The sequence below is a fragment of the Natator depressus genome, chromosome 5 (assembly GCF_965152275.1).
Source record: "Natator depressus isolate rNatDep1 chromosome 5, rNatDep2.hap1, whole genome shotgun sequence".
NCBI classification, from domain to species: domain Eukaryota; kingdom Metazoa; phylum Chordata; order Testudines; family Cheloniidae; genus Natator; species Natator depressus.
Window position 1 is genome coordinate 90,188,045 of NC_134238.1, and position 27,561 is coordinate 90,215,605.

General features: G+C 41.6%; 1 protein-coding gene and 1 long non-coding RNA gene across 4 annotated transcripts in view; one reads left to right on the top strand and one right to left on the bottom strand.

The window, feature by feature from the left end:
• The window catches only part of LOC141987651 (uncharacterized), a 47,865-nt gene extending 42,132 nt beyond the window's left edge, over positions 1-5,733 (bottom strand). Inside the window, exon 1 of the long non-coding RNA XR_012639598.1 lies at positions 5,628-5,733. This is a non-coding gene — a long non-coding RNA (uncharacterized LOC141987651). The remainder of the gene's footprint in view (positions 1-5,627) is intronic.
• A 51-nt stretch (positions 5,734-5,784) lies between these two features.
• The window catches only part of UBQLN1 (ubiquilin 1), a 35,968-nt gene continuing 14,191 nt past the window's right edge, over positions 5,785-27,561 (top strand). Inside the window, exons 1-6 of one of the 3 annotated variants that reach the window (XM_074953194.1) lie at positions 5,785-6,261; positions 20,719-20,870; positions 23,423-23,538; positions 25,153-25,415; positions 26,322-26,480; positions 27,273-27,516. In XM_074953194.1, the coding sequence (XP_074809295.1) occupies positions 6,100-6,261; positions 20,719-20,870; positions 23,423-23,538; positions 25,153-25,415; positions 26,322-26,480; positions 27,273-27,516 (1,096 nt within the window). In that variant the 5' untranslated portion in view covers positions 5,785-6,099. The remainder of the gene's footprint in view (positions 6,262-20,718; positions 20,871-23,422; positions 23,539-25,152; positions 25,416-26,321; positions 26,481-27,272; positions 27,517-27,561) is intronic. The other 2 variants (XM_074953195.1, XM_074953193.1) reach the window with 2 other exon arrangements.

Consider the following 27,561-nt stretch of genomic DNA (forward strand, 5'->3'; position numbering starts at 1 on the left):
CTGGGTCCAGCAATCACTCACACCCCCATAGTTACTGTCCTTTGTTCCAGTTTATTTCAAAGGTATCCTTGGGGGTGAAGAGGCTCTCTTTAGCCAGCTGAAGACAAAATGGAAGGGTCTCCCAGGAGTTTAAATAGACTTCCTCTTGTGGGTGGAGGCCCCTTTGTTCTTCTGTGAAAAATCACAGCAATGAGATGGAGTTTGTAGCCACCTGGGCAAGTCACATGTCCATGAATGATTCAGCTCTTTGCAGGCTGACACAATTGTTTACATGTTAGTTTGAAAGTTCCCAGGAAAGCTCAGATGAAATACAAACATGATACACACATACAGACAGCATAATCCATAACCAGCAAATTGCAACCTTTCCACAGACACCGCACTTGACCTCCTCTGTACAAGACCTGGTGCACCCATAGGACCCTGGTTGCAACAATGATCTATACGGTCACAGTTCATGTCAATAATGTCACAGTTTCCTTAAAAGAAAAGTCAGATCCTACTTAATCAAAATGCAGTATTCTTACTTCACGACCAACTAATCTTTATCATGGGCTCAATGCTGCACTGTGTGAAGCATTCTAGCCCTGATGCAGCAAAGCACCATGCTTATGTGCCTTACTGGGTTAGGGCCACAGTGCTCCACATTGTGCAGCATTGAGCCTCATCTCAGCAATAATAACACATGATAGTTGCTATCCAGTTAGCATATTAGTTTATTGTTTTCAGCTTAACCTCTTTAACAGATTCTACAGTATCCTTCAAGATAGGGCTGCATTCTTTGTCAACAGCAAGAGTCTTAAACACTGCTCTTGTCATTTAGCAACAGGTAAACCATATGTGATAAGTGGAATCCCTAAAAGGTGACCTACAAAGGGAAAATTGGTTTTGACCCTCTGTTGCTCCATTATGTATAAACAAGGCCATAAAGGGGTGGATGGGTGTGTGTGGCGGGGTGGTAGGGGAGGAGGTTGTTTTCTAGTGGTTTTTTTTTAATCTTAGAAACACTAGGAATGTTTAGTGGTTTTTCTTGGTTTTGCTGGAGCACTCCTTGGAGGTCTTAGATGTGGACTGCAGTCAAATGTCTGAGTGGATCTTAAATTGCTGCAACTTTACATCATCTTTCAGCCCAATGTAATTATACTTGCTGAGATCTTGTCAAAATTGCATCAGGTGTGATTTTTAAATGTAGTTAAACTGGTTCAAAACCCTATGTGGATACTTTCAGTTCTTACCCAGTTAAACTAAACCGACACTTGGTAAATTGAATTCAGAGTGTCTACACAGGAGTTTTGTATCTGTTCAACTAAACTGGCTTTCAAACTGATTTAAAGTTAAACTGGGGTAATTCTGAATATACCTATCATTTACTAGGCAGAGCTGGGAATTTAACATAGTTTAGAACTTCTGATTCAACTTTAAAATTAAATTTAAGTTCAAAAGTCTTAATCAGAAAGAGAAAGACAGAAAAGAAAGAGGAGCAGGTGGAGAAATGGGTAAAACGCTTGCTATCTGAAAAATCCTTTTAATTAAAATAAGTTAGAAGTAATTTTTAGTTATGTTTTGTTTTTCTTTTGGGACTATTTATAAGTGATGTAATGCATTTTATATACAATTTTAACAATCCCTTTTCTCCTAAGGGTTAGCTATTTTATAATCACAGACAGGACACTTTAGGGAGTGTATCACTGTTTCTTGGGTGGCTGGAATACTCAGCCATCAGCCTGGTAGTTACCAGTGTGACCAAAGAGCAGCAATATCCTAGCACAATGCAAACGATGTACCTTGTTGGGTTAAATAAAACTATATTAAAATCAGTTTATTAACAAAAACTATTTAAAATCTTTGCACAAACATTCAGTTATATCAGAAGCTTTTCATTTATATTATCATAATAGCTGAGTCTGTTCCCATCAAACGTTTTGTTTCTCCTATGGAAGCAGAATTGTGCAAGGTTTGGCTGGCCAGGGACTTTGATGCCACACAGATGTAAATGCCCCAAACTAGTTCCAGAATTATGCCAGAATCTGCCCCTCTAACTGCAAAACTTCAGCTTTCCTATGTTCTAACTGTAGCAATAGGAAAATGACAAAAGAAAAAAGTTAACTCCCTGCACCAAAGAACTTTTTTATACCAAATGACATAGCACTTGTAGTCAGAAATTGATGCAGCAAAACTAGCTGAGAAAAGGGAAAGGACAAGGAGCAGGGCAAGAAGAAAAAGAGTGAAGTGGAGAAGGAGTACGAGTTGAAAGAACATTGTCAAGATACTCTTTACTTCCCCTTACAAATATCTATACTGCAGCTGGGAGGTGTAATTCTCAGTTTGGGTAGTTGAACACATGCTAGCTCTGCTCAATCTGACATACTGAAAATAGCAGTGTGCCACAACAGCTCACACCTGCCACCCAAATACAATCCTGTTTTGAGATCCTGGTTATGTGCTCAGAAGGCTAGACCAGGGGTGGCCAACCAGTGGCTCTGGAGCCACATGCAGCTCTTCAGAAGTTAATGTGCAGCTCCTTGTATAGGCACTGACTCCGGGGCTGGAACTACAGGCGCCAACTTTCCAATGTGCTGGGGGGTGCCCACTGCTCAACCCGTGGCACAGGCCCTATCCTCAACTCCACCCCTTCCTGGCCCCTCCCCTGAGCCTGCAGTGCCCTCGCTCGCCCCCCCCCCCCCCAGCTTCCTGCATGCCATGAAACAGCTGATCGGGAGGTGTGGGGAGGGAGAGGTGCTAATCGGTGGGGCTGTTGGTGGGTGGAAGGCATGGGGAGCAGGGTGGGGGGGCTGCTGACGTATCACTGTGGCTCTTTGGAAGTGTACACTGGTACATTCAGGCAGCTCCTCAAGCTCAGGTTGGCCACCCCTGGGCTAGACAGTGCTGCCATGACTACATTGCTATTTTTAGCATGTCAGCTTGAGCAAAGCTAGTGTGTGTACCCAACTTGGCAATTATACCTCCCATCTACAGTGCGTACATAGCCTGTAGAGGGAAGAAACTAGAACAGTTGTAAAAATCCTATATTTAGGGTTAGTTTCACTTTCTGGTTCTCATATGCTGCTGGCTAAAAGGTGTAAGATGGGTTCACACCATTGTAGTTTAATGTCTCTGAACAAATGCATTGGGTTTTTTTGTCCCCTGAGAAAATGGCAAGAAAAAAAGACGTTGAAACTCGACAAACTGACTCTTCCTTATCGTCTGGACTGAAAGGAGTAGGTGGATCAAGAAACCTTTAATTTCTTGATGAACTTTCCCCCCACACTTGACTAATTCTATGATGAGGACCCTCTTTAGTGCATTAGTAAGTCATTCTCCACAACCAGGCTGCAGTAAATTACTTGTTCCCATTTTCTTAAATGTTCTCATTGAATCAAGGCATTAGTAATCTGCCTCATTCAAACTGAAAATTTATAAAAGGGCTGTTCCAAACAATGTGGAACTGTGTAATTCTTAATATTTGTAAGAATACATTATTTTGTGACATCCCCAATTGTACAACTGCTTTGTAGGTGGAATTCAAATATATGTAAAACATATACGAGTTGGGGTAACCTAGGAGCTAGTCTATCTCTAACCTGTGGACTGCAAATGAAATTCTGATCCCCAATCTGATACTTGATTTCTGTATAAAATGCTATTTCAAGACAATTTCCACTGCTCTGCACTGCTGGAACTGTTACAGTTCAGGGCAACTGCACCTATATTTCCACCCCCACCCTCCAGCAAGGGCACCCATTCTCAGGCTGTCAGCTCCCTAGCTGTTGCCTCTCTTGGGTGGAGATCCACATCTCTCTGCCATCTGACCATATTTCCAGGCTGCACAGTTCACTGCCTTTACTATGTATTTTCTAGCACAGTCTGCCTAAACAGACCTGCTTGCTTTCTTTTCAGAGACTGGTAACAGAGGAGGTGCTATAGATACATTACCACACAGTTCCTCCTATACTTTAACAATGGTATTGCTGTGGATGCTTCTGTTATAATTCTGCAGCCTTTCAAATGGTGAATGTTTATGACAGCAAGATCCTGAGTAAAGATTCCAGGATTGGCTGCGGCCGACAAAGTAGTTGAGCTCTAAGGAAATCCCCATGAGGAAGGGGGTGAAACAGTCTTCACTGCCAGCCTTGGAGTGGTTGGGGAGCTGAGACCGCATTAATCCTATGGCTTTAGCCCACTTTAAATGTGTATAGAAGTATAGAGTATAGAATTTTCTATATAGCAGCAGATCCTCCTCTTGCCCTGTTCCTTTGCATTAGAGCATAGGGAGCCACTGCCACTCCATACCACACAAGGAACAAGCACCCTGTAATTCTGCTCTGATATGCAGGCCTGCACCAATTTTGCTGGCAAGACACCACAGGAGTGGAGGCAGGGAAAAGGATTTGCCTTTCACTCTGATCTTTTTCTGGGTATGTGACTAATTTGTGGGAGCGTAGTGATGTAAATTCCATAATCTGGCCATACTATTATTTGTCTAGTTTTACCATCCAGCAAATTCTTCCCGATTGACAGCTCTACCTGGGTCATTAACAAGGTTTGAACCCAGAATTTTCATCTATATGTTGCGCATCTCTTCTAGTAGGGGTAACTGGTAGCAAAACCAGGGTATTATATTGTATACAGGCCAACTGGAAGAGGGAATGTGGCACTTTACCAATGGGTTATACAGCTGTTTGACTGTAAGTCAGCAGTGGAATGGTGGGTAACAATTTCCCAGGATTCTATTCCTGGGGCTGGGAGCAGAGTGGAGGCTAGGGCTTACAGCCAGCACAACCAAGCCGATAACTTGGCAGGTGTTCTGGAAAGCACTGTGGCAAAGTAGATATGATAGGGCCAGAGTGGAAATCTACGCCCTATACTAAGCAGATCCGCCTGGATCTTTTGCAACCTCTCAAGTATCACTAGAACAATGGTTTTCAACCTGTGGTCCATGGACCCTGGGGGTCCATGGATTATATCTACGGGGTCTGCGAAAGGTGGTTATGATAGAACAGTGGTTTTCAACTGGGGGTCCACAGACTAGGTCTAAGGTTTCCCAAGGGGTACATTCTTCTATTTGAAGTTTTTTAGGGGTCTGCAAATGAAAAACGGTTGAAAACCACTGATCTATGGCAGTGGGAATGGGGTGAGAATAGCACTACTTACACCCCCTAGGCTATGAGACCCTGGCTGTCTCACACACACCTGACAATTTACCAATTATGGGGGGAGTGGGTCGAGTGATGTGACGAAGCTGCCACATGCGTCAGGTGAGATGCATGACACCATGCCCTAGCAGCTCTGCATAAAGGGGACGCAGATTTTCACTCATTGGGGCGGGTGGGCTGTACCTGGTGCTTTACCTTACTTGTGCCAGAGTCGGGCATGACGGCCGCCCACACGGCCTGGAGCGCAGCTATCTCCAGGCCCCTTGCTGTGCACCATGCATGTTGCAGAGTGAAACCAGGGGGCCTGGCTGCTTCAGAAGCCCCAGCAATGAGCAAGTCCCGGGCACCGTGCACGCCGCGTGTGCTGCGCTGGGAGTGCCACGGACCCTCATCTCCACCTGGAGACAGCGGAGCACCGAGAGAGGGAGGCGGGACTCTCCTAGCTTCCAACCCAGACAGTCAGGAACCACTCACCCTCCAACGCTCAAGCGGAAGGCAAAAGGCCGCACATGCGCACTACGCAAAGCGAACGCAACGCACCATCGCTCTAGCCCGGTCAGGTGACATGCGCAGGCGCACTGGTTATGCATGCGAACCGGAAGGAGTCTCACAGCGGCTAACCTAGAGCCTTCGGTGGATAGGGTTGCGCACTGCTATCAAGTTGAGACTGCGCAACACTCGTTGCACATGCGCAATAGGCTGACCTGTGTGCCCCACGCCAGGCGAGACAACATCCCTTTCTAGTAACTTCCCTCATTCGGAACGTCATCAGTGCGCGCCGCGCCTGAGATGGGTTGTTTCCGTTTAACTCTCCGGGAGTGAGAGTGTCGCGAGTGTTTCCTGGTGTCGGCGCGCGAGGCAGCGGCGGTGAGGGGCTGGGTTCACGTAGCGTGCCCCGCGCGGCCAGAGCGAGCGAGACCTCGAGTAAGCGGCCCCCTCCCCCACCATGGCCGAGAGCGGAGAGAGCCCCCCCGGGGGCCGCAGCCCCCCGGATTCCCCCGCCCCGGGAGGAGCCGCCTCCTCGGAGCCGCGGATCATCAAAGTCACCGTGAAAACCCCCAAAGAGAAGGAGGAGTTCGCGGTGTCCGAGACCAGCAACGTGCGGCAGGTGAGGGGGGCGGGCCCGGGAGGCCGTGCCGGTAGCAGCGCCGGTGGGGAGGTGGGCGAGGCCGCGCAGCTTCCTGCCCCCGACTGAGTTTCCGAGCCATGGGGAGTTTCCTGCTCCCGTGGGGAGAGGCTGAGGTTGGCAGCACTCTCCCGTAGCCGAGCCCAGCCGCAGTGCGGGGGCCTCCTAGCCAAGCCAAGCCGGAGCCCTGCCGGGTGACGAAGCAGCGCCCCGCTGTGTCACCCTGTGCGCCGTCGCTGCCTGCCCTGGCCCTGAGTATGGCCTGCTCTAGTACGGCTAGCGCTGCTGCGAGCCGCCGGGGCCGGCTCGCCCACTGGCAGCGAGTCCTCAGCTCCTGTCTCTGTAGTCCCGTCGGCGAGAGGAGATGAGTGGCTTTAGCTCTCCTACTGTGAGCTGAGCCTAAGCCCAGGCAGCTGAGCGGCGCTAACAGCGGGAGGCTGGGCCTCAACCTGACACGCATATTGCATGGGTTACCAGTTAGGCAGAGGTTGATGATGAGAAAGGATAGTTACAGCCTTCACCTGACAGTCCTCGTGGCTAAAGAAAGGGGTGCAGCGTGTAGTTTAGTTAGGGTGTGTGCACATGATCTTTTTACCCAAAAAGAGTATTACCACTTAAAATTATATTGATAAGGATGCTTCCAGTGAAATGCAGCCACAGCTGTGTGGGAATGTGCTGGTGCCATTACACAGTAGTTTCTCCAATGGTATTGTCTATCGATCATGAGCTGTTAGGATCTTTTTCTGTGTTCTAATGAAAATTAATTCATTCCTTTGTACCTTGGGTTCATAGGGAAGAATGCCATTCTTGAATCAGCACCATTTCCTGTGATACTTAAGTCTTTCTTTAGAGACCTTCCATCCAAATATGGACCAGGCCTGATTCTATTTAGCTTAGGAGAACCCTGAAGTTCTGTGGCTGCAGGTCCTAGGATATTAACAGTTAAATTGTAAAGCAGCTAGCTGTAGAGTAGATGTTTTCCTACTAATGAAGGATACAGACTTTGCCACACTAACAGAGCTGCAAAAACCAAAGAGATGTTACCCATGAGAGCTTATTTCATGCTTTTATTAAAAAGTGTTAATTTTTGCACATCACTGGAGCATTCAATGTATGCAGCTTAAATTTAACTCCATAATGACTTCAACCAAAGTGGTAGCCTTCTTTTCTAAGCCTTTGCAACTAGGTGTTTTGGAACATGCCCAGTGTGTAAAAAATTGCACCAGCTGCCTACTGGCCGAAGGTCATAACTTCTTAGCCAGATAAGGCTATAAAGGACAAGATGGGAGCTCCAGTAGCAAGACTTAAGATCAACAATCTGGTTAAAAGCACAGCCAGCCCCTTGCTGCTACTAGGAAGGGGTAAGATGTTGAAATTTCTACCAAGGCATTCCCTTTGGGCCCTGCTCAGGAATTTGATTTTGGTTTTTTTTTTAGATCAGTTTCTGGCTACTAGGCCAGAAGTTTCATCACAGTCTTCCTCTTGGCTGCTTTGCCTGTTAGGGATGGTCTGTGCTACAGAGTTAGGTCAGCTTAACTACATCTTTGAGTTGTGAAAAATTTCATTCCCTGTTCAATGTAATTAAGATGACTTAAGCCCTGGTGTAGAAACTGCTAACTACTAACTTAACTACTGCCTGTCAGAGTTGGATTTACTACAGCAGTGGCAACAGCAGTGGAAGAACCCCTTCCATCTCTGAAATATTTGTCTATGCTGCAGGAGCACAGCTGCAGCTATGCTGCTGAAGCATATCCAGTGTAGACATACCCTTAGCTTTTCCAGAGCCTCCTGACTGCTGGAGTGGGGTAGGCTCTCTGCTATGCTGCCTGCAAGCTTCATTTTTGGACTCTTCTTGCCTAGTCAAAATTCCAGAGTGCTTTGATACTTCTGACTGCTTTCCTAAGCAGCAGCTGGGTGAAACTGACAAGTTTTTTCATTTTCCCCCTTGACCTGAGAGTTCTGAATAGCAGTAGTGAAACTGATTAGTCTTATTTTCACTCTTTTGTCAAAACTTTGCAACTTTCGACATTAGAGCTGAGATATTCAAAGCTATTTCAGGGATGTAGACAAATCTTTAGTTGAAATTAATAGGCAATATGTCACTTTTCTCCTAGGTGGCCTTGAGCATTTAGCCCAGAGCTGTTTGTGGGCTACAAATAACAACTCTGCATCATTTTACATCTGGAAATTTGTTTTTCAGAGTTCTTATATTCTGTATAGGAACTAGTTTAGGACTCTCACTTGCCATGAAAAGCTTTACACTTGCCAATGGATTTTCCAAGCTCTGCTTAGTTAGTATAGTAATGAGTTCATTATAAGTATCTGGGTAGACCAATGTACTTGTGTGTGACTTTTTATCATTAAATATTATTCCTTGGATCTATATATGAAATACATCTACAGTAGATCTACAAATTCTGACTACTTTTTAAAAATGTGATATTTTAATGTAGATGCACTCTTTGCTAGTAAAAAGAACAGGAGTACTTGTGGCAGTGCTACAAGTACTCCTGTTCTTTTTGTGGATACAGACTAACACGGCTGCTACTCTGAAACCTGTCTTTGCTAGTAGACAGCTGTCTAAAAATTGGAATAGTTATAAAGTAGTTAATGGAGTAATGAAATATTTTCCCAAAATAAACACAAGTTTTGGTCATCAGGTGATTTACAGACTATATATACCTACTTAAATTGCAAATACTTAAGCAAATTAGTTAAAATTAGATCATACTTTTTACCTGATAAGACCTTGAGTGAAATGCTAGCCCCATTGAAATCAGTGGCAAAAGCTACCATAGACGTCAGTGGGGCCAGGATTTCATCTCTGCAATAGTTGATGGCCCTGCTAACATCTGAGAGGATGTAAGGTCTACAACTCCTGTAATATTTAGATATTAGCAGCTCTTGCTATACAATCACATTAACCCGTTGTAGTTGCTCACTGTCTGCAATGGATGCAGTTGAACCAGTGCTAAAAATGGATTAATTTCAAGTGTAGACATGACCAAATAGTTTTGATCACCAGTTCAGCTGCATCTGTTGCTGACACATAGTCAGCAGTGGGTCCTTTTGCTAGTGTCGGCAGGGACAATGATGTGCTCCATAGCTGCAGGAAAAACATAGAAATTAGGTGAGGGTCTGAACTTGTGTGGGCAGATTCAATAGCCTTTCAGTTCACCTTAAACTGTATAACTGTAACCAGCATAATAATCCCTTAGTCATTTGAGACTTTATTTTTGAAGTTCATTTTAAGAAAAGTGTACTGCACAGTGAGTTCCGGAATAGAACAGTGTGACAGTACCCAGGGTTGTGAGACACCTCACCATCAACTGCCCTTAGTGTGAGGAAGTCTTGTTTGTGCTTGCGGTGTGGTGGATTAGTTCCCTGAAACCACCAGCCTCTGGCAGCACAAAAGCATTGACTTCCAGGCCTCCACAGGCCTTGCTCTGTCTGTACAGGTAGCAAGCAATAGGCAAACACTAACCCCCATCCTCGGAGCATTTCTGCAGTGTCCAGCCCCTTATCCACTGAACACTCATCGAATTACCAGGTCTGCTGTTCCCAAAGAAACAGTACAGACCAGCTTGTAAGCTTCAACTCTGGATCACCACTGTGCTTAGCATCACAATACTTAGATATATCTATAGTGAAAACAAGAATAAGTTCATAATCAAAGAACAGAGATTCAGGTTACCATGATAAGAATGCAGATGGTTACACAGAAAACAAAATCATAACATGCTTTTTAAAAACTAAACTTAACTAGCAAGTTATCTTCTCATCTGAAGAAGCTTGTCTCACCTGAAGTTCTCTCCAGTGTTTTCAGCCAAGCCTGGTTGAGATCCCACTTTCATGAAGCAAATTCGCTGTCCACTTACTTCTTAAGTGAGGGATAACAGGGTGTAGTCTTTGTCCCCCAATTACAGCACAGAAACCTTTGATATTCCTGCCTTTCCTCCTCTGTTTGCTTCTTCCTATTACTTTTCTCTCTCAAGTTTTTCCCTAGTCCTTCATTAGCATTGTGAAACGTACAATACTTAATTTACATGTGAACAGTCAACTACATAAGCATTTCTTTTCTGACAGAAAACCTGTTTTTCATTTTTACTGGTAACCAGTCCCTGGACAACAAATGTTTCAGAACATAATTTTCCGTGTATATAAATACAGCTACGATTATGTCACAGAATCAGTGACTTCCATTGACCTCTGTGACATTTTCTGCCCTGGGGCTGGAGCTCCCAGCCCCCACACTGATGGGGGCACCCTGCAGCTGTCCAGCTGGGGGCAGCAGGTGGGTCCTGCAGCTGCCCAGTCAGGGCAGGTGGTGGGGACTCGCCTCCCTATTTTGTCAAGGATATTTTTAGTGAAAGTCAGGGACGGGCCACGAGCTTCCATTAATTTTTGTTTATTGACCATGGCCTGTCCCTGACTTTCACTAAAAATATCAATAACAAAAACGTAGCCTTATGTATAAATAACTCCTTACACAGCATTCATACATGTATTTCACAATGATTGTGACAACCAGTGTGACACCAGTTTTTATGAGACCTCACGTGACACTGTTTGGTGAATTAGTCTGGATCTTGCATGTACATTCTATGTCTACACTACACAGCTTTTAGTGACATGGCTGTATCGCTACAGCCATGCTGCTAAAAGTCGTGCAGTGTAGCCACCGTTTGTCTTCTCTTCTGCTGACAAAAAACTTCCACCCCCGACGAGAGTGCTTTGTCGGCAAGAGCACTGTTCACACCGGCGCTTGTTGTTGGCAAAACTTTTGTCTTTTGGAGGTGTGTTTTATTTTTTAACACTTCTAAAAGACAAAAGTTTTGTCGTTCAATTTCCAGTGTAGACAAAGCCCCAGTGTAGGGTGTATTTAAGCCAGGAGGGAATGTGTCTCGAGTGTTGTGGTGCTCTGGTGTTTCCGGATGCCACAACAGCTTTTTGGGGGACCATTACAGCCATGCGCAGATTAGAGCAGCGCTTAGATTGCTCTAACTTGCATCAAAACCCAAATAAGCTGTAGGTAGCCCAGTTGACCATAAAGGTGGAATATTGCCACGTCTCTCTTTCCCAGCACCTTCTGTTTCTGTGCTAAATGCAGCTGGGCTTGACCCAAGGACTGGAGCTTATAGCTTCACTGTTTTTGAAATGGGTCTGCTACTAAACTTGCACAACTATACAAAGATTTGTAGTATATTGAGGGATAAGGAATAGCTGTAAACCTGCTGACTCCAGACTAGGTACATTATTTGGCTAGGTCTTTCATCTTTTGTTTGAAGAATCAATCACAGATATAGGAGCATGCTGACTGCTCTTCCAGAAGATGCACATTCCAGAACGTTCTTGTATTCAAGGGAATGATTTTGTTAGTTCTTTTTCAGTTGGATTGTTTTAAGAAGAGAAGTTTTAGGAGAGGTCATAGGGAAGAAGGCAAAAGTGGGGGGTGGGGGAGAGGAAGTCATTTTAAGGGCCTCTTGTTCCTTAAATAATCTCTCCTCCTATTTATAGTATGACTTAAACTGTGTTTGAATGGTAAAAGATGTTAGAATCAGCCACCTTAAACAACCTTACTCTTCATTTTTAGGCAGTTTACCTTGGAGGAGTTAAAGCTCACTGGGCATTCACTGGTGTGCTTCTTTGTGTTCCTGAGCTCATGCTCTCTGTTAACCTTTCATGCAATCCACGGCTGAAGTTGGCAATTTTCAAGGTTCTGAGTGTAGGGAGTTCACTGTTTCCATCCACCTACACATACACAAAAATCCCCAAATGTCAAGTCATGCATTATTTTGTAAATGCTAGAGTCCTGGCAGAAAAATGCAGCCTGCTTTATCTTTTTAACTTGTATGCAAACAGTCTACTTGCATATTAAAATGCTCCAAAACATACATAGAAATATTCTATAGATTGTTTGAAGTAGTCAAGGCACTATTATTTTAGGATCCTGTATTGAAGTGCTTATAACTCTTGCAAAAAATTACCCTCAGGCCTGAAATTTTTCATTTGTCCTAAGCTCACATAGTAAATCTTCTCTTGGTAAGGTTAGTACAATGCAACTTAAATTATCGAACCCTAGAGAAAATTTCAAGTGTTTCTGTGCTCTCATGATTCCTTTTTTAAATTTCATCTTTGCCATACAGTGTTTCTTGTCCTCTTTGAAGTGTGTTTGAGATGTTTGGAGTGATTTCCAATAGTTTAAAAATAAGATGCCACGTATTTTAAAATAATGTGCTGTGCACACTACACTGTACTCAATTTTAAAATGCTGGAATGCCTTTTTACAAGCATACATGCACATGTATCTCGTATTCTGGAGTTCTGCATGATAAAAAGATGGCTATTTGTGCATTAGTGTTCTCTTTATCTTTAAAACACCCAAAGGAAAAAAGCTATTCATGGAACACTATGGTTGAATGTTTAAATGCATAAATCATGCAATTCAAAATTGTTATTGGTTCCCACAATTACAGCTTAGCCACATTTCCACATATTAAGGCCTGATGTTGAACAGTGTTAACGTAATTATAAAACTATATATATGAAAGGGAACAGAATGTTGGCACCATATTTTCATATTCCTGATATGTGCAATTTGCTTTCAGTTTCTGTAAACTAGTGTAAATCAATCCTTTCTCAGTGGTTTTCTAGCAGTCCACAGATTGATGAATGATATAACATAGATGTGGCTTTCATCAACCTAGGTTCACTCTCAAAACTACTGAAGTCACATAATAGTCAAAAGAAAAGGAGTACTTGTGGCACCTTAGAGACTAACCAATTTATTTGAGCATGAGCTTTCGTGAGCTACAGCTCGCTTCATCGGATGCATACTGTGGAAACTGCAGAAGACATTATATACACAGAGACTATGAAACAATACCTCCTCCCACCCCACCTCCCTTACCAGCAGGAGAGTGGGGTGGGAGGTGGTATTGTTTCATGGTCTCTGTGTATATGTCTTCTGCAGTTTCCACAGTATGCATCCGATGAAGCGAGCTGTAGCTCACGAAAGCTCATGCTCAAATAAATTGGTTAGTCTCTAAGGTGCCACAAGTACTCCTTTTCTTTTTGCGAATACAGACTAACACGGCTGTTACTCTGAAACCTGACATAATAGTCAGTTATTGCTCTCTCCAGCTATTGATAGTGTGATCTGTCTGATTGCTTTCTTCTAGTTAAGCAGCTGAGTGCATAAGTTTCAAAAATGGAGTAAATATTTGACTTTTTTTCTTTTGCATACACTTCTATTCCCTAAACTACACGGTAAAACCCATCAAACTCACAGCCAACTCATGTGAACTGACTCATTCTTGCAAATCATCAACTCGTCTTTATGCATTTCTTTTTCTTACAAACAAACAAACACAAAAAACCACTGCTGGGATGAATTACTCGGCACTTCATAACTTAAATTCTTTCTCCCACATTCTGGAAACTTGATTTAAAAGCTGTTCAAGAACAACAAAAAGGTACTGCTTGGTTTGGTAATGGTGACTTTTTTTTAAAATATGTATTTACTTTCCTCCAAAACCTGGATCACGTAGAAAGTGCCATATTTAAAAAACAAAACCAAAAAATGTTATACAATCAAGAATTTTACCAACATTTTTCTGAGAAATGATTGACAAACAAAATAGTTAAGCATCAAACAGCTGTAAGAATAAGGGTCTGAAGTTTCTTGTAATCAAATATGATTTTTGAGTGATAATTCTGAATTAAGTAAATTGCCTATGCTTCATCACTTTTTTTCTGTAAATCAGAATTGTCATGAAAGTTTATAAACCAAAGCACAAAATCTAATTTTCTGCCCTATCTTGATGGGGTTTTTTAAAAATAATCATTCACCCTCGGTCTGTTGGGAAAGCAGAACTTTGAAAGGCTGCTCTAAATACTGTTATGAATGCAGTCCACAAAGAAAAACTAATCAATGAAATACTTTGTTGCAGAGGAATCACTGACAGAATGGCAGTGGGTGATCAGATGCTTGATTTGGTTAGGTGAGATCTTGGACCACATTCTAAAGTACTAAGGATTGTGTGCTGAGGAGGAGGAAGAATTTTTTTGTTTGGATCTGCCCTTGTTGATGGGGTTGGTAACTTATGTTCCTTAGCACTAAAATTTTCCATGCCAAAGAAATATTACTTTCAGTAGCCGAAACAAAGCAGTCTAATATAAAGTTATGTCAGACTTTAAGATAAGGTTACTTGAACTTTAATAAAATCCCTTTTAAGATAGCTCTGGTGTTGCCTAAAATAAATCTATTAGCTTTTCTTTGAAGGTTACTATGTTTTTGGTTCTGTAATGCCTAATTTATAATTAGGTGGAAAAACTAACCTGTGGATGCAGTGTATGTATTTTTTCTCAAGCAAACACTTGCCATTTTATGAGCATTAGAACTTGAAGTCATTTAGTTTTCTCAGTAAGAATGCCACTAAATTGTCTAGCTCTGGTAAGTTTTAAATTTAACACCTTTGTAGCACTCGTATGCTAAAAAAGGATACTTGGCCGGGTTCTCAAAGTGTTGTTCTCCTTCAAAAAGTGATAGTTAACATGGAATCCCATTATGCCTTTCTAGTAATCTGTTAGTTCCAGATCATTTTGCTCAGTTTACAGGAATATCATGCTCTTTGTCACTTATCCTCACCTCCTTTGTAAAGTGGTTTGAGATCAATTATCCCTATTTTACAGATGGTGAAATTGAGGCACAGAGTTGAAGTGATTTGCCCAATAGTACTCAGCAGTAGAATTGGGATTAGACTCTCCTGGGTCCCAGTCCAGTGCTCTGTCCACCAGGCTACATTGCCTCACTAGTAACTTTTTTTTAAACTGACAACCTTACAAATCAGCCAAGGAACTGAAATAAAAATTCTTTCCTTCTCTCTCTAATCACAAGAAAATACAATTCTGCAGATTTTATGGGGTTGCCCAGATTTAATTTAGGTATTTGGACTGTCAAGTAGAATATTGATTCCTTTGTGTAAGACAGAGGGCATGTCTACACTATAAACTTAAGTTGATCTATGTTAGGTTGATTTACAGCCAGTGGTTCATGTCCGCATAACCCTTCTTCTATTGGTGGTGTGTCTCTTCACTTGGAGTGCTTCCACCGATTTAAGAGGGGCAATGTGGGGGCTGACAGCCGGGGCTTTCAGTTCCGCACGCAGCTCCCTGCCAGAAGCTGGGCTTACCTCCTCCTTGGCTCCCTGCGGGGAACAGGGCAGCCACACCTGGCTTCTCGGCTCCCCGCTGGGCTCTTGGCTCTCCACCCAGAGCGTGGCAGCTGACCAGACTCTGGGCATGGAGCTCCCTGTCGGGTACAGCCATGCTCCACTGGGGAGCTGAGAGCCTTGTGGGGAAGCCAGGCTAGGGGAGATCTGCCTCCAGTGTCCAGTTGGTTGCACCATTCCCAGCAGGGAGCTGAGAAGCCTGGTGTGGCTGCCCTGTTCCTGGCGGGGTCCTGAGAAGCTTGGTGCCAGCGGAGTAGTGAAATTGACAAGAATGACAACCAGTACTTGTAAGTAACAGAATGTCTACAGAAACATTGTGTCACCCTAAATACACTGAAATAAGCCCTGGGTCTCTCCTGGAGGTGGAGTTATGTCAGTATACTAGGGCATTTACCTCAGCTGGAGCAAGGCTGTGGTATGTACACTGACATAATTAGGTCAGCCTAATGCTGTAGTGTAGGCCAGACCTGAATGGAATCCAGCTAATTCTTTTAGCTGCGTTGCCTCTATTTTTAATAGGAATAAATAATAGTAAAAACTTATTTGTCATTACAGATGACACTTGGAACGTAACAGGGAGCTGCTCTGAGTAAGGTGATGTCAATCTTTGAAATAGAACTGCACTTTAAACGACTTTTAGGAACATAAATCTTGTTGTAACTCTTTCACCCAGCTACAATGTCTGGACAGTCTCTCCTGTAGTGCGGGACTGCATGTATTTCACTGTTCAAAACAAAAGTCCTGTGCTTGGAAGAGCAAACAGCTTTCACTTTCTTGTTTAGATATATAAAGTTGCAGGCTGGAATTTTCAACAGGCCAAAAGGTGTTTGGTGCCCAGTTTTCATGGGAGTTGGGTGTCTAATTCTCTCGGCCTCTTTGAAAATCCTTGCTATAATAGTTAATAGTTGTATAGGTATCTCTCATGCTAGGCCACGATTGGTTGGAATGGGGAGTGGTCTTTCTGGATATTTTTATTCCCTTGGTTTTATTCCTTTTATTTCACAACTCTCTTTGTCTTCAGTCAGGCACATGAATGGGCATCAATGCATTCACAATTGCTGTTTTTTATTGCTTACTGTGAGTCAGCAGACAGTGTTTGGCTTACCATGTGGGGCTGTGGAAAGGCAGCTCAGGTTCTCATTTTTTAATTTTCCCTAGAATAATGTTTTTTCTGATTTATTTTTTTTAAATGTCCTCCCTCACAACCCTACTGTGAAAAGTAACTCGTAATGTATCGTTTCACATACTGAAATTCAGAAGAATGAATTTGATTGTTTGTCCATTGTGCCTGGTTAAAAGGTGCAACCAGCAGCTCCTCTGTGCCAAATTCTAGTGTAGAACCTGTTTGAGAAGGGTTTATTATATTGGCAGTTGCGTTTCAGATTGAGAAGCTAATGAAAAACAATAACTTTGTCCAGGAATGGGAGATTAGCTGCTGGCAATAGTTTAGAAGTCACCTGTACTAAAAATTGGTTTCTGGGGTACCCATTGTTCAACTTGTGTTCTGTTTCGGTGGGTGGGTGGGTTGGTTGGGCTTTCAAGTGCATTGTAAACTGGCAATCTGTTAGCTGTTGGCTTGGGTATTCTTGGCTTCCGTTCGCCATCCAGAAAAACTATTGCTGAAAATCACAAGTAATGGCTTGGATTTTCTTCAGTGTTTCTAGGGCTTCCCATTGTGTGAACAGATTAAATTCTAAAAAGAGGGATACTGTATCTCTATTGTGTATAACCATATAATTGCGGCTATTGCAAATGCAGATGATCTTTGTGTAGTGAGCTGCTTGATGCAACCTGCTAGGTTCCCAAAATGTCTCACAGTTCAGAATAGTTTTACTACCTAGGCAGAAGAGATTGCTTGACCAATTCCATGGCCTAGGTATGTCATGTAGGAATTGTTTGTGCCCTAGCTTGTCAGGGGCTGTTAGCATTTTCACCACTGGCATAGTCTCCCATCTTTTGTGTTTCTTTTGTGGGTTATCTGAAAACCATAGATATGTCTGGGCAGAGAGAAGAGAGTGGTGGTGCTGCTTTTGATGCCAGTATATTGATGGCACTGGATAGCGTGTGGTTATATAATCTCCCACAAATTGTTCAATGTCCTGACCTCTTGAATGAGTAGTTCCTTCTAGAAATTGGGTCATAGCTAATTAGACTTGATTTAAGATTAAATTTAAAGTTAATACTAATGTTCATTTATTGCAACTTTAATAATTTTTTCTTCAGCTTTAAAGCTGTCACTAAACAGTGTTTTACCAGTCACTACTGTTTTTATGACAAATCAGCACGTGTAAATAGCAGTATCTAAAATGTGTCTTTTGACCAGGAAGTAGCCATCAAGGTCAGTTAAGGTTAAAAAGCCCCCTAAAAATTCTGAGCCATAATTTATTTTAGACCCTCATCCTGAGATGAGTTCCATGTGTGAAGAGCTCTATTGACTTAATAAAGCTTTGTGTAGGTACAGAGTTTTCTTGCCTTCACTGCCACAACACTACCTTCTTGTTTGTCTCATCCATCTGTTGTCTTATCTTTTTTGTCAGATTGCAAACTCTTTGGAGTAGGGACTGTCACTTTCTATGTTTATACAGTGTCTAGCTCAATGGGACCTGACTTGGTTGGTCCGTAGGTGCTACTGCAGTATAAATGAATAACTCATTTCTGGATCAATATCTTGGGGTCTTGCATGGAATGAGAATTCACTTCTATCTCCAGTTAGAGCATGATTTCTTTAAAAATTAAATTGATCATATCAATAATAAAAAAAAAAAGGCAAGCTTCTGAAAGATTTTTAAAAGCCTAAAATCTTCCAAGCAATTTAGCTTACAATCTTAGTCCTTAAATCAAGAAATAAATTGAAATGTTTGATTTTTTTTTCACAATATGTCATCAGCCTGTCAAAATATCTTCCTTTTCTCTTTAAAATTAAATGCATTTATTACTTTTGTGAGGTGGTGTCAGTATAGCACCTATCCACAGAATAGATAAAGCACAGACAGGTGGCAATCCAAGCTTGCTTATGTAGCCCCAGCATGCTGCAACCAGGGCCTGCAAGGATCACTGCTAGAGGGCAGAGAGCAAAATAGTTAGCTTGCCTTGTCATTCTGTTTTCTGAGACTGCCAACAAAAGATGGCTTTGGTGCCATTGGTTGTATTGTTTTTTTGTTTGTTTTGTGGTGTGGAGGTATATTCAATATAACTAGGCTGAAGCCACAACATAGTCCTAGGGTGCAAACAAACTTTGGTCATTGCTAATTAGAACTAGTGATCTGGATGTTGAAAATGTTGCATATCACTATCCGTTACACTGAGTCATTCCCGTTCTTTTGCCTGATTTCTTTAAATGTGTTCTATAATTTTTTTTCTGGTGATAAGAATAGAAACTTAAGACAAGTAAAAGCATATGCAACAGCTGTCACAGTTCAGGGCAATTGCACCTGTAGTCCTCCCCCCCCCCCCCCCCCCCCTCCCGTAGTCCACCAAGAGCACCCACTCTGGGCTCCAGGCCCTTCAGTTGTCACCTCTCTTGGGCAGATACCTACGTTTCTCTCCCTCCTGTTCCTTGCCAAGAGTTGTATCGATACCATAGTATAAAATCAATAGTAGACGGCTGATGCATAATAGCTTTGCATGTGTTATTGCTTGTCTTTTACATAGTCCTAGCAAACGCATGTAGTGCTGTCGTTCGTCAGCTTTATGTTGCCTTTAAAAACACCAGGAATATAGGGCTGGTGAACAATAGTTTTACCTATGCTTGTCTTCGGGGCTTTTATTATAACCTGCCAGGACCAGCATATGTAGAGTCACTGTTCAGGAACTCGCAAATGGTCCACAATATTACTTGTACTTGCGCTTGTCTTCAGTATAATCTGCCTTTTGTATTAATTCTTATTCAGTGTTGGCCTTTGGTTTTCCTTTTCTTGTTTTGTTTATGCTGTTATTATAGTTGAAAATCATTAAAAGCCTTTCTTGAGGAATAATTAATAGTTCTTACTTATTTTATACAGACACCACTTAACCTCATTACATCTGTGTTGGGTGGTGGGAAGTAGCGAACACCCCTGGGTGAAATAGGGCCCCGAGGCGTGCCTCCTTCTTCCTTGATCTCCACAGCCAACACTGTGATATTCCCAGCAAGCCAGACTTTTCTAAACAGAGGTGGGGAATTTGCATTAACCTCTCCCTAGGTATTCCCCAGGAAATCCATTTAACACTTATTAATGCAAAAGTCCATTCTTGTCTGGCATAGTCTTTTGAAATCCCAGGCATCACATCACATCCTCCTGTCCCTTTTCCCCAGGTTACATTCAATCCTGTCCCACAATAATATATAAACTTTGCATTTCATACAATGGACCTCAAATATACCTAAACTTAAGGTCTCCCAAGGATATGCAAGAAATTCCTGTATCTGTCACAACAACTGCTTTCCATAACTTTGTAAATATCACACCAGCATTGTAAAGCTAATGCATACTACCATGTACAGAAGTTAAGTGGTGAAATGATAGACTACACAGAAGTATTACAAAATAGTGTTGCTGTATAACCCCCATAAGAGCAAGAAAATTGAGTTAGATGACCATGGTCGCATTTGCTCAGCTTAGCTATGGTTCTGTTATATGTGCTTTGACCACAGGAATTTGAGCCCATTTCAGTACATGGCGATAATATAAGAACACTGGAAATGCTTCCTTTTGTGAAGTTGTAACAAGCCTAACATTATGTTAATACTACATTGTCAAAAATGGGTTTTACTTAATGTGAAAATGCTGTTTTCAAATACTTATATCTGTTACAGGTGTTAATAAGAGTTACACCTCTTACATATACACTTATACAAAATTATATGAGAGAAGCTGTAATTGAAAAAGATAACCAAGATTTTTTTTTTCTCATTCCTTGACATTTAAGCTTTTATTGTATATGTGGCTGGTGCAGGAAAGGATTTAAAGTTAATCACTTTCTAACACTGTTGATTGACATACTGTTTAATTATTTTGAATGTACAAATGGGAATGATCTGACTTCATAGTCATTGTCAAAAATAAAAAACTGAGGGAGCATTTAATAAAGGGGGCGTATATTGTATAAACTTGAAAATAGTAAACATGCAAAATAACTTCACCAAATCTCAAAAGTTTTTTAAAATAGAATAGTTAATGCACTGATTTACACATAATCACATTAACTTTTTCTTTCTAATATCTAGTTTAAGGAAGAAATCTCTAAGCGTTTCAAGTCCCACACAGATCAACTTGTATTAATATTTGCTGGAAAAATTTTAAAAGATCAAGATACTCTGACCCAGCATGGGATTCACGATGGACTCACTGTTCACCTTGTCATCAAAACACAAAACAGGTAACCTTGCTGATAAGCTGTCTTCTATTTTTTTAGCTGTAAGAAACCAAATAAATATTCTCCTTTCCCAGTTAGATCTTATTGTGCAATTACTAGATCTAAAAAAAAAGCAATATTCTTACTCCTGGTCCTGAGGTCCCTTGCGAAAGCATAGGTGGAAATCTCCGAACTCTTGAAGTTTTTTGTTCCCTAAATGCTGCAATAGCAGGATAGTGTGAGTGTCAGCCTCCTCCCTTGGCAGTCATGTGCCACCTTCTGAACTTCACCACTGCACTTAAAACTTTCCAGTCAGCGCTTTCCTGACTTCAGTCAGTGAAAACTCCTTGTAGGAGCTGAGCCTCTACAGTCACAGTGCTCTTTTCATGAGTATTGCTTGCCATGTTCCTCCCTTCTAGATGGGTTTAGGTTGCTAATAATAAAAAAACAAACTTTCTGTTCTTTGGGCACTCAATTCTGGCACTTGAGTGCTGAACACCAGCATTATTTGTTGCCCTATAAGCATCTTAGGTGTTTCAGTTTTCATCTCTCCAGGATGAAGGCAGCCTGTTCAGCAACTTCAAACCATGCCCAGCTGGAAGAAAAATATCTGCAAAAGATGAACACATCAACTGTGTTTACCTTTAAGTCAATCTCCAGGTGTAGAGCAGAAGCCCTATTGGAATTATTTTTATTGATAATCCAGGCATCACCAGGACACCAGTTTAATCTTAAAATCCTTTATTAAATTCAAAGGCTGAATGCCATTTATACAGCTGCTCCAAATGTGCCTTAAATGCCTAAGCAATCATATGCCCATTCAGTAACATGCAGTTATAAGCATTGTTCAAGTACTTACTGCAGGATTAGACTGAGGACACTCAAACCCACATTGGCTGGCTTCAGCTGGACAGCAGGTACTAGTAATGATCCTTTTGAGTTTACCCTTTTATACTTTATGTATCAGAACCTATGTGACTATAGTCACTGCTTTATGAATTTCTTTTTTTGTTAAAAGAAAAGGAGTACTTGTGGCACCTTAGAGACTAACAAATTTATTTGAGCATAAGCTTTCGTGAGCTACAGCATCCGATGAAGAGAGCTGTAGCTCATAAAAGCTTATGCTCAAATAAATTTGTTAGTCTCTAAGGTGCCACAAGTACTCCTTTTCTTTTTGCAGATACAGACTAACACGGCTGCTACTCTGAAACCCTTTTTTGGTTAAAGCCATGTAGAACCACCCCTGATGATTCGGGCTTCTTCTTCAAGACTTTTCACCTGTTTTATCAGTTACCTTCCAGGTCCAGTTTTTCCAGTTAAGCCACATTCCAAGCCCAGTATGTTCAATTAAACATACCATTTTTCAAGGCCTTCCCACAACTGCTAACCACCTACACTTCCTACGAACTGCAAATCATCTGTTTTCTTTAGCCAAGACAATTTAATGTTGTCTATTCATACAAACATATGGCTGCTTTTACAGGCCTTTTGTGCAAGGAAGGGCAGTTCCATTGCAGTTGTCTAGGGCGTGTGTAAGCGGTGCTCCAGGAATGTTCCTTACCTTCTGCAACAGCGAACTGCACCAGAAGCAGCTGAGGGGATGTTCACATTTTTGGGATTGGTCCAGATCGTTTCAGCAAAGGACAGATTGACCTGTCCAAAGCTGAGCTGATCCGTCAAGTGCAGGACTGCTATCCTGACACTGAAAATGAGAAATCTGCCATGACCAAGTTTGGGAACAGACTTGGTCATAAATCAGTAGCCAGGTTTACATAATTGTGCTCCCATTTTCTGAAGAGTTCTAACTCTGAATAGACAGTAGCGTGCAGTACATGTTACAACACTTGCAGCCTGAAATGACTCAGTTTTGTTTGTATTGGCTGTAGACTGTTTATAGTTGTATCCACAATTGGCCTTCAGATTAGAATTGCCACAGTGTCCCAACTAGAAATGGTTCGGTAAGACAGGCTTTTACTTTGCACTGTCAGCTAATTTAGATGTCTGGATGGTTTTGCTTCTCTCAATTTATTTGCAATGTTTGAGCAGAAAACAATGGGAAGGGAAATGGATTGGTACCTGCTATTGTTCAGAAAACAGCTGAAGCTTACCAGAAATAATGGCTGTGGTACTGTGTTAAGTGCTTCAGTGACTGGCTGAAGTCCTGCTCATGGTTCCAGCTGCAGTGAGGGGTGGAGTTTGGGATCTCAGTGAAAACATCAATTTGGAATGATAAAACATGCACAATCACCTTTTTAACCCTATTTGCGTTTAAATCTTTCCTTTTAGAGATTGTCATGGAGAATCTTGAGATTCTGGTTTTTGTCTGGGCTGGGGATATGAGTTTAATATCCAGTTGGGCAGAAGATAGAAATACCCAAAGCATGTTCTAAATCACTCAAGCCAGATTACTTGCTGTCCATGTTTAAATAACGGTCTTGACACAATATTGACACAATATATGAGAATGGTCATAATTTATATTCTGGTTATTTCATGCTAAATTGTCTCTGGATCCTTCCAGAAATCTTTTAAATTGCCTCAATAAAGTGGTTTATAGTTTTAACTTTATTTTTCAGATCACAAGATCATCCTGTACAGCAAACGAACACCACAGGGAATACTTCTACCACATCGACATCAAGCAGTAGTACCTCCACACCCGCCTCAACAAACAGCAGCCCTTTTGGTTTGGGTACAATCTTTATCTGCTAACTTTGTGGGTTAAGAACGCTGCCCTTCACTTAGTTGTTATAGCCCATTTAGAGAAAAGGGTTTAATTTCAGCATTTGATTGTAGGAATCTTATTTCCTTGAAATCTTCCTCTGTGGAAAATCTTGCATACATGGAATACTCCTATGCTGCTGCTTCATATAGCACATCAACAAATAGCAAGGTGCAGCTGGTGTTTCATTCCCGCATTACTGGTAGTGTGAAAATTATAGAGCTCCCTGTGAGCTGTGCATGCTCTACAACAGGGGTGGCCAACCTGTGGCTCCGGAGCCGCATGCGGCTCTTCAGAGGTTAATATGCAGCTCCTTGCATAGGCGCTGACTCTGGGGCTGGAGCTACAGGTGTGAACTTTCCATTGTGCCGGAGGGGTGCTCACTGCTCAACCCCCTGCTCTGCCCCAGGCCCTGCCCCCACTCTGCCCCTTCCCCCAAGCCTGCCATGCCCTTGCTCCTCCCCCTCCCCCACAGAGCCTCCTGCACATGCGAAACAGCTGATTGTGGCAGGCAGGAGGTGCTGACTGGTGGGGCCACGGAGGGAGGGGCTGGGGGCTGGAGGGTGGGAGCTGAGGGGGGATGGGCTGCTGACATATTACTGTGGCTCTTTGGCAATGTAATTGGTAAATTCTGGCTCCTTCTCAGGCTCAGGTTGGCCACCCCTGCTCTACAATGTATCTGGATTGATCCAAGGAGTGGAGGGCACTGCAGAAATTGTGCCCCTAGTGTCACCCAGATTGTGAACAACAGTGACAAAACTGTTACCCCACCTACAAGCATATTTCTCTGACCAAATCAAATCACTGGGCCTAATAGCTCTATCTTACCTTCTCTTCCGGAGCATACATTTCCCAAGCACAGACAGGCTCCTGTTCTGCAGCTGAAAAGTGGTTTTCTCCTGCTACCCGCACCAAACTTAACACTGGTGATTCAGGCCCTCTATCTCTTGTTTCATTTTCGAAAAATGAATAGAATAAAAAAGTTAAAATTAGTAAGCATTTGCTGTTATGAGTTTAAAGTGGCTCAGATTTTCATGAGTGATTTTGGTTGCCACAATTTTGGGGTCAGTTTGAAGTTTTGCAATTTAGACAGCGTGAAGATTGTAGAAAACTGTTACCTTATTTTTAGTACCTGATGCATTAGGAACTGGAAAGAGTTCTGCTTTATCAAAATAAAAGGAAAATATACTGTATTGTAATGCTATCATACTTACTCTGTTAAATTTTAAATGACTCCTGCAAATAGACTCTTGCAGACATGCATGTATATACTGCATGGTTTACAAGGGAGAAATTTTTGAAATCTGAAGGACACAGACATCAACATTACTAGAGTGGTAATAACATGTATGTCTTATCCAAAGTATTGGTTGTCAGCTAAATGTCTTCATTATTAAAACAACAGACATTGGAGGAAGGACTCTTTAGTGTCTGGGAAGGATGGAATTCCCACTGTTTTGCATTGTCTGGAAATTTGGGTGATACATTAAAGTATTTTGTATTTAAGAAAAGTTGTCCAGATGAAATTGATTTAGAAATGTACTAAAAGCAGAAAGTTCAGTTTTTTTTCTCTCTCCCCTTAAGGTGGCCTCGGAGGACTTGCAGGTCTGAGTAGCCTGGGCCTGAATACATCTAACTTTTCAGAGTTACAAAGTCAGATGCAGCGACAGCTCATGTCCAACCCGGAAATGATGGTTCAGATAATGGAAAATCCCTTTGTTCAGAGCATGCTTTCAAATCCCGACCTGATGAGGCAGTTAATTATGGCCAATCCTCAAATGCAGCAATTGATACAGCGAAATCCAGAGATCAGTCACATGCTTAATAATCCAGATATAATGAGACAAGTATGTTGAAAGTTCTCTGTAAATTAATAAACTTTAAAATTCTTTAATGAAATTAAATGTGCTGACTTGAGTGTTTGAAGTATTGCTGAGAAATTTAGGATCATATAGGAAAACTCATAGAATGCTACTCTAGGCAAATACTATTGATTTTTTTTTTCTAGTCACTAATGTCTGAAATAGTTCAATGTGTTGTCTTTAATGTTAAATAATCTATAACATTCCCTGGAGAGTATTTCAGGATTACATAACTAAATTTTTTGAAGTTAAATTAGGACAGAACTTTTGTGCACTTCAGATCTCCTATTTTCGTTGAGAAAAGAGGGTTGTTATACAGCCAATAATGTACTTGCCAAAAAAAACCAACACTCTTTAATATAAATTTTAGTACTTCAGTCAGATTTTAAATGCAGTTGAAAGCTGCTGGCATACTTCTACGCTGTAGAGGCTTTTAAGACACAAACTGATGGATACTGTGGATTTGAGAAACCGGGTATTTATTTCAAATGGTTCTTATTTGGAAGCAGCATACTGTATTTCTGAGTTGAAACAATATTTAGTAAATTCACTAATTCTGTTTGAATAGAAATGAACTTGGACGTAACTTTCTGTGTCCTCCTTCCTCTCTCTTGCCCAGTACAAAACATTCATACTGTTTGTATCAGTACTATATAACTAAAATGTTTCAACATTTTACAATTTTGACAAAATGGCAGATGAAAATTCAGTTGTCTTAACTTTCTAATGATTCCAACAAGAAAAATTCTTGCTCTAGTTCTAACAGCAGTTCAAACTAACTGCAGTGGGTTAGATAATCTATAAATAGCTGTTATAATGGAGACACTGCTTCAGATGTTGTTTTCACTTTAGAATGAATTTTTTTACTAATACAGATTAAATGTTCCTTAGACCCTAGAACTTGCGAGAAACCCTGCAATGATGCAGGAAATGATGAGAAACCAAGACCGAGCCTTGAGCAATCTTGAGAGTATACCAGGTGGATACAATGCCTTGCGACGCATGTACACAGATATTCAGGAGCCAATGTTGAATGCAGCCCAAGAGCAGGTGAGAAATGGGTACATACAACCTAATATTAAATCAGTTTCTCAGGAGTGAAGGAAATTATGCACTGTTTAAACAAGCATTCAAGAAAATGTAATTTGGTGCTAGAAGTCACTGCACCTTCTGTTTCCATTTGTAGAAGTAGGACTGCAGAAATCCCAAACTCTCAACCTTGAAAGAGTAAAGTTTGTGTTTCTTGGTTTTGTGACACAGTCTGAAAGTCAGTGATTATGGCATGTGCTTTTCATAAAGGAACACTTAACTTGAAGTTTCTGAAATTGACTTAAATTCCTAAAAGTTTTTAAAAGTACTCTTTAAATAGGTTCAGGAAATTCTATCTTAGATTCCTTATGCACAGTTTCTGAAGTCTTTTTTGTTGCTTTTCTTAAGTCTTTTCAACAAGAGAGAAACTCAATATCCTGACGAGATATAGTCAGTTTCATTTTAAGAAAAGTGTTGACAAATGCACCAAGTTAACAAAATAGAAAATAGATTTTTCCCTTACTACTTTCAGCCTGAAATCCTGGGTGTTGCTGCTATAGTAAGGTACAACATTTTGAGAGATGTGATTTATTTTATTTTTTGTAATGTCCCTTTTTAAGATTAGCATCTCAAAACAGCTGATTATTCTACCATGAAACTGGTTTTAGCTTGGTGAATATAATTAAAGACTGTTCTCAGAATCAGTAGTCTTCAAGTTTGTAATTTTGCATACGTCTCAAAACCTGTCATTTCTAGCAGAGATAAAATTGATGGTTTTAATAGATGGTATTCCTTGTTTTTCCTCCTTTGTAGTTTGGAGGTAACCCATTTGCTTCCTTAGTAAGCAATGCATCTTCAGGTGGGGAAAGTCAGCCGTCTCGTACAGAAAATAGAGACCCTTTACCAAATCCTTGGGCTCCTCAGTCCAGTTCTCAGAGTTCCACAACCAGTAGCAGCAACAGTGGCGAAAGTGGGGGCAGTAGTAGTGTTGGAAATAGCACCACCACCAGTACAGGACCAGGCTCAACCATGCCTAATTTGGGACCCGGAGTAGGAGGTATGTTCATTATGATAGAATTGTATTTACTTGCACAGGTGCAAG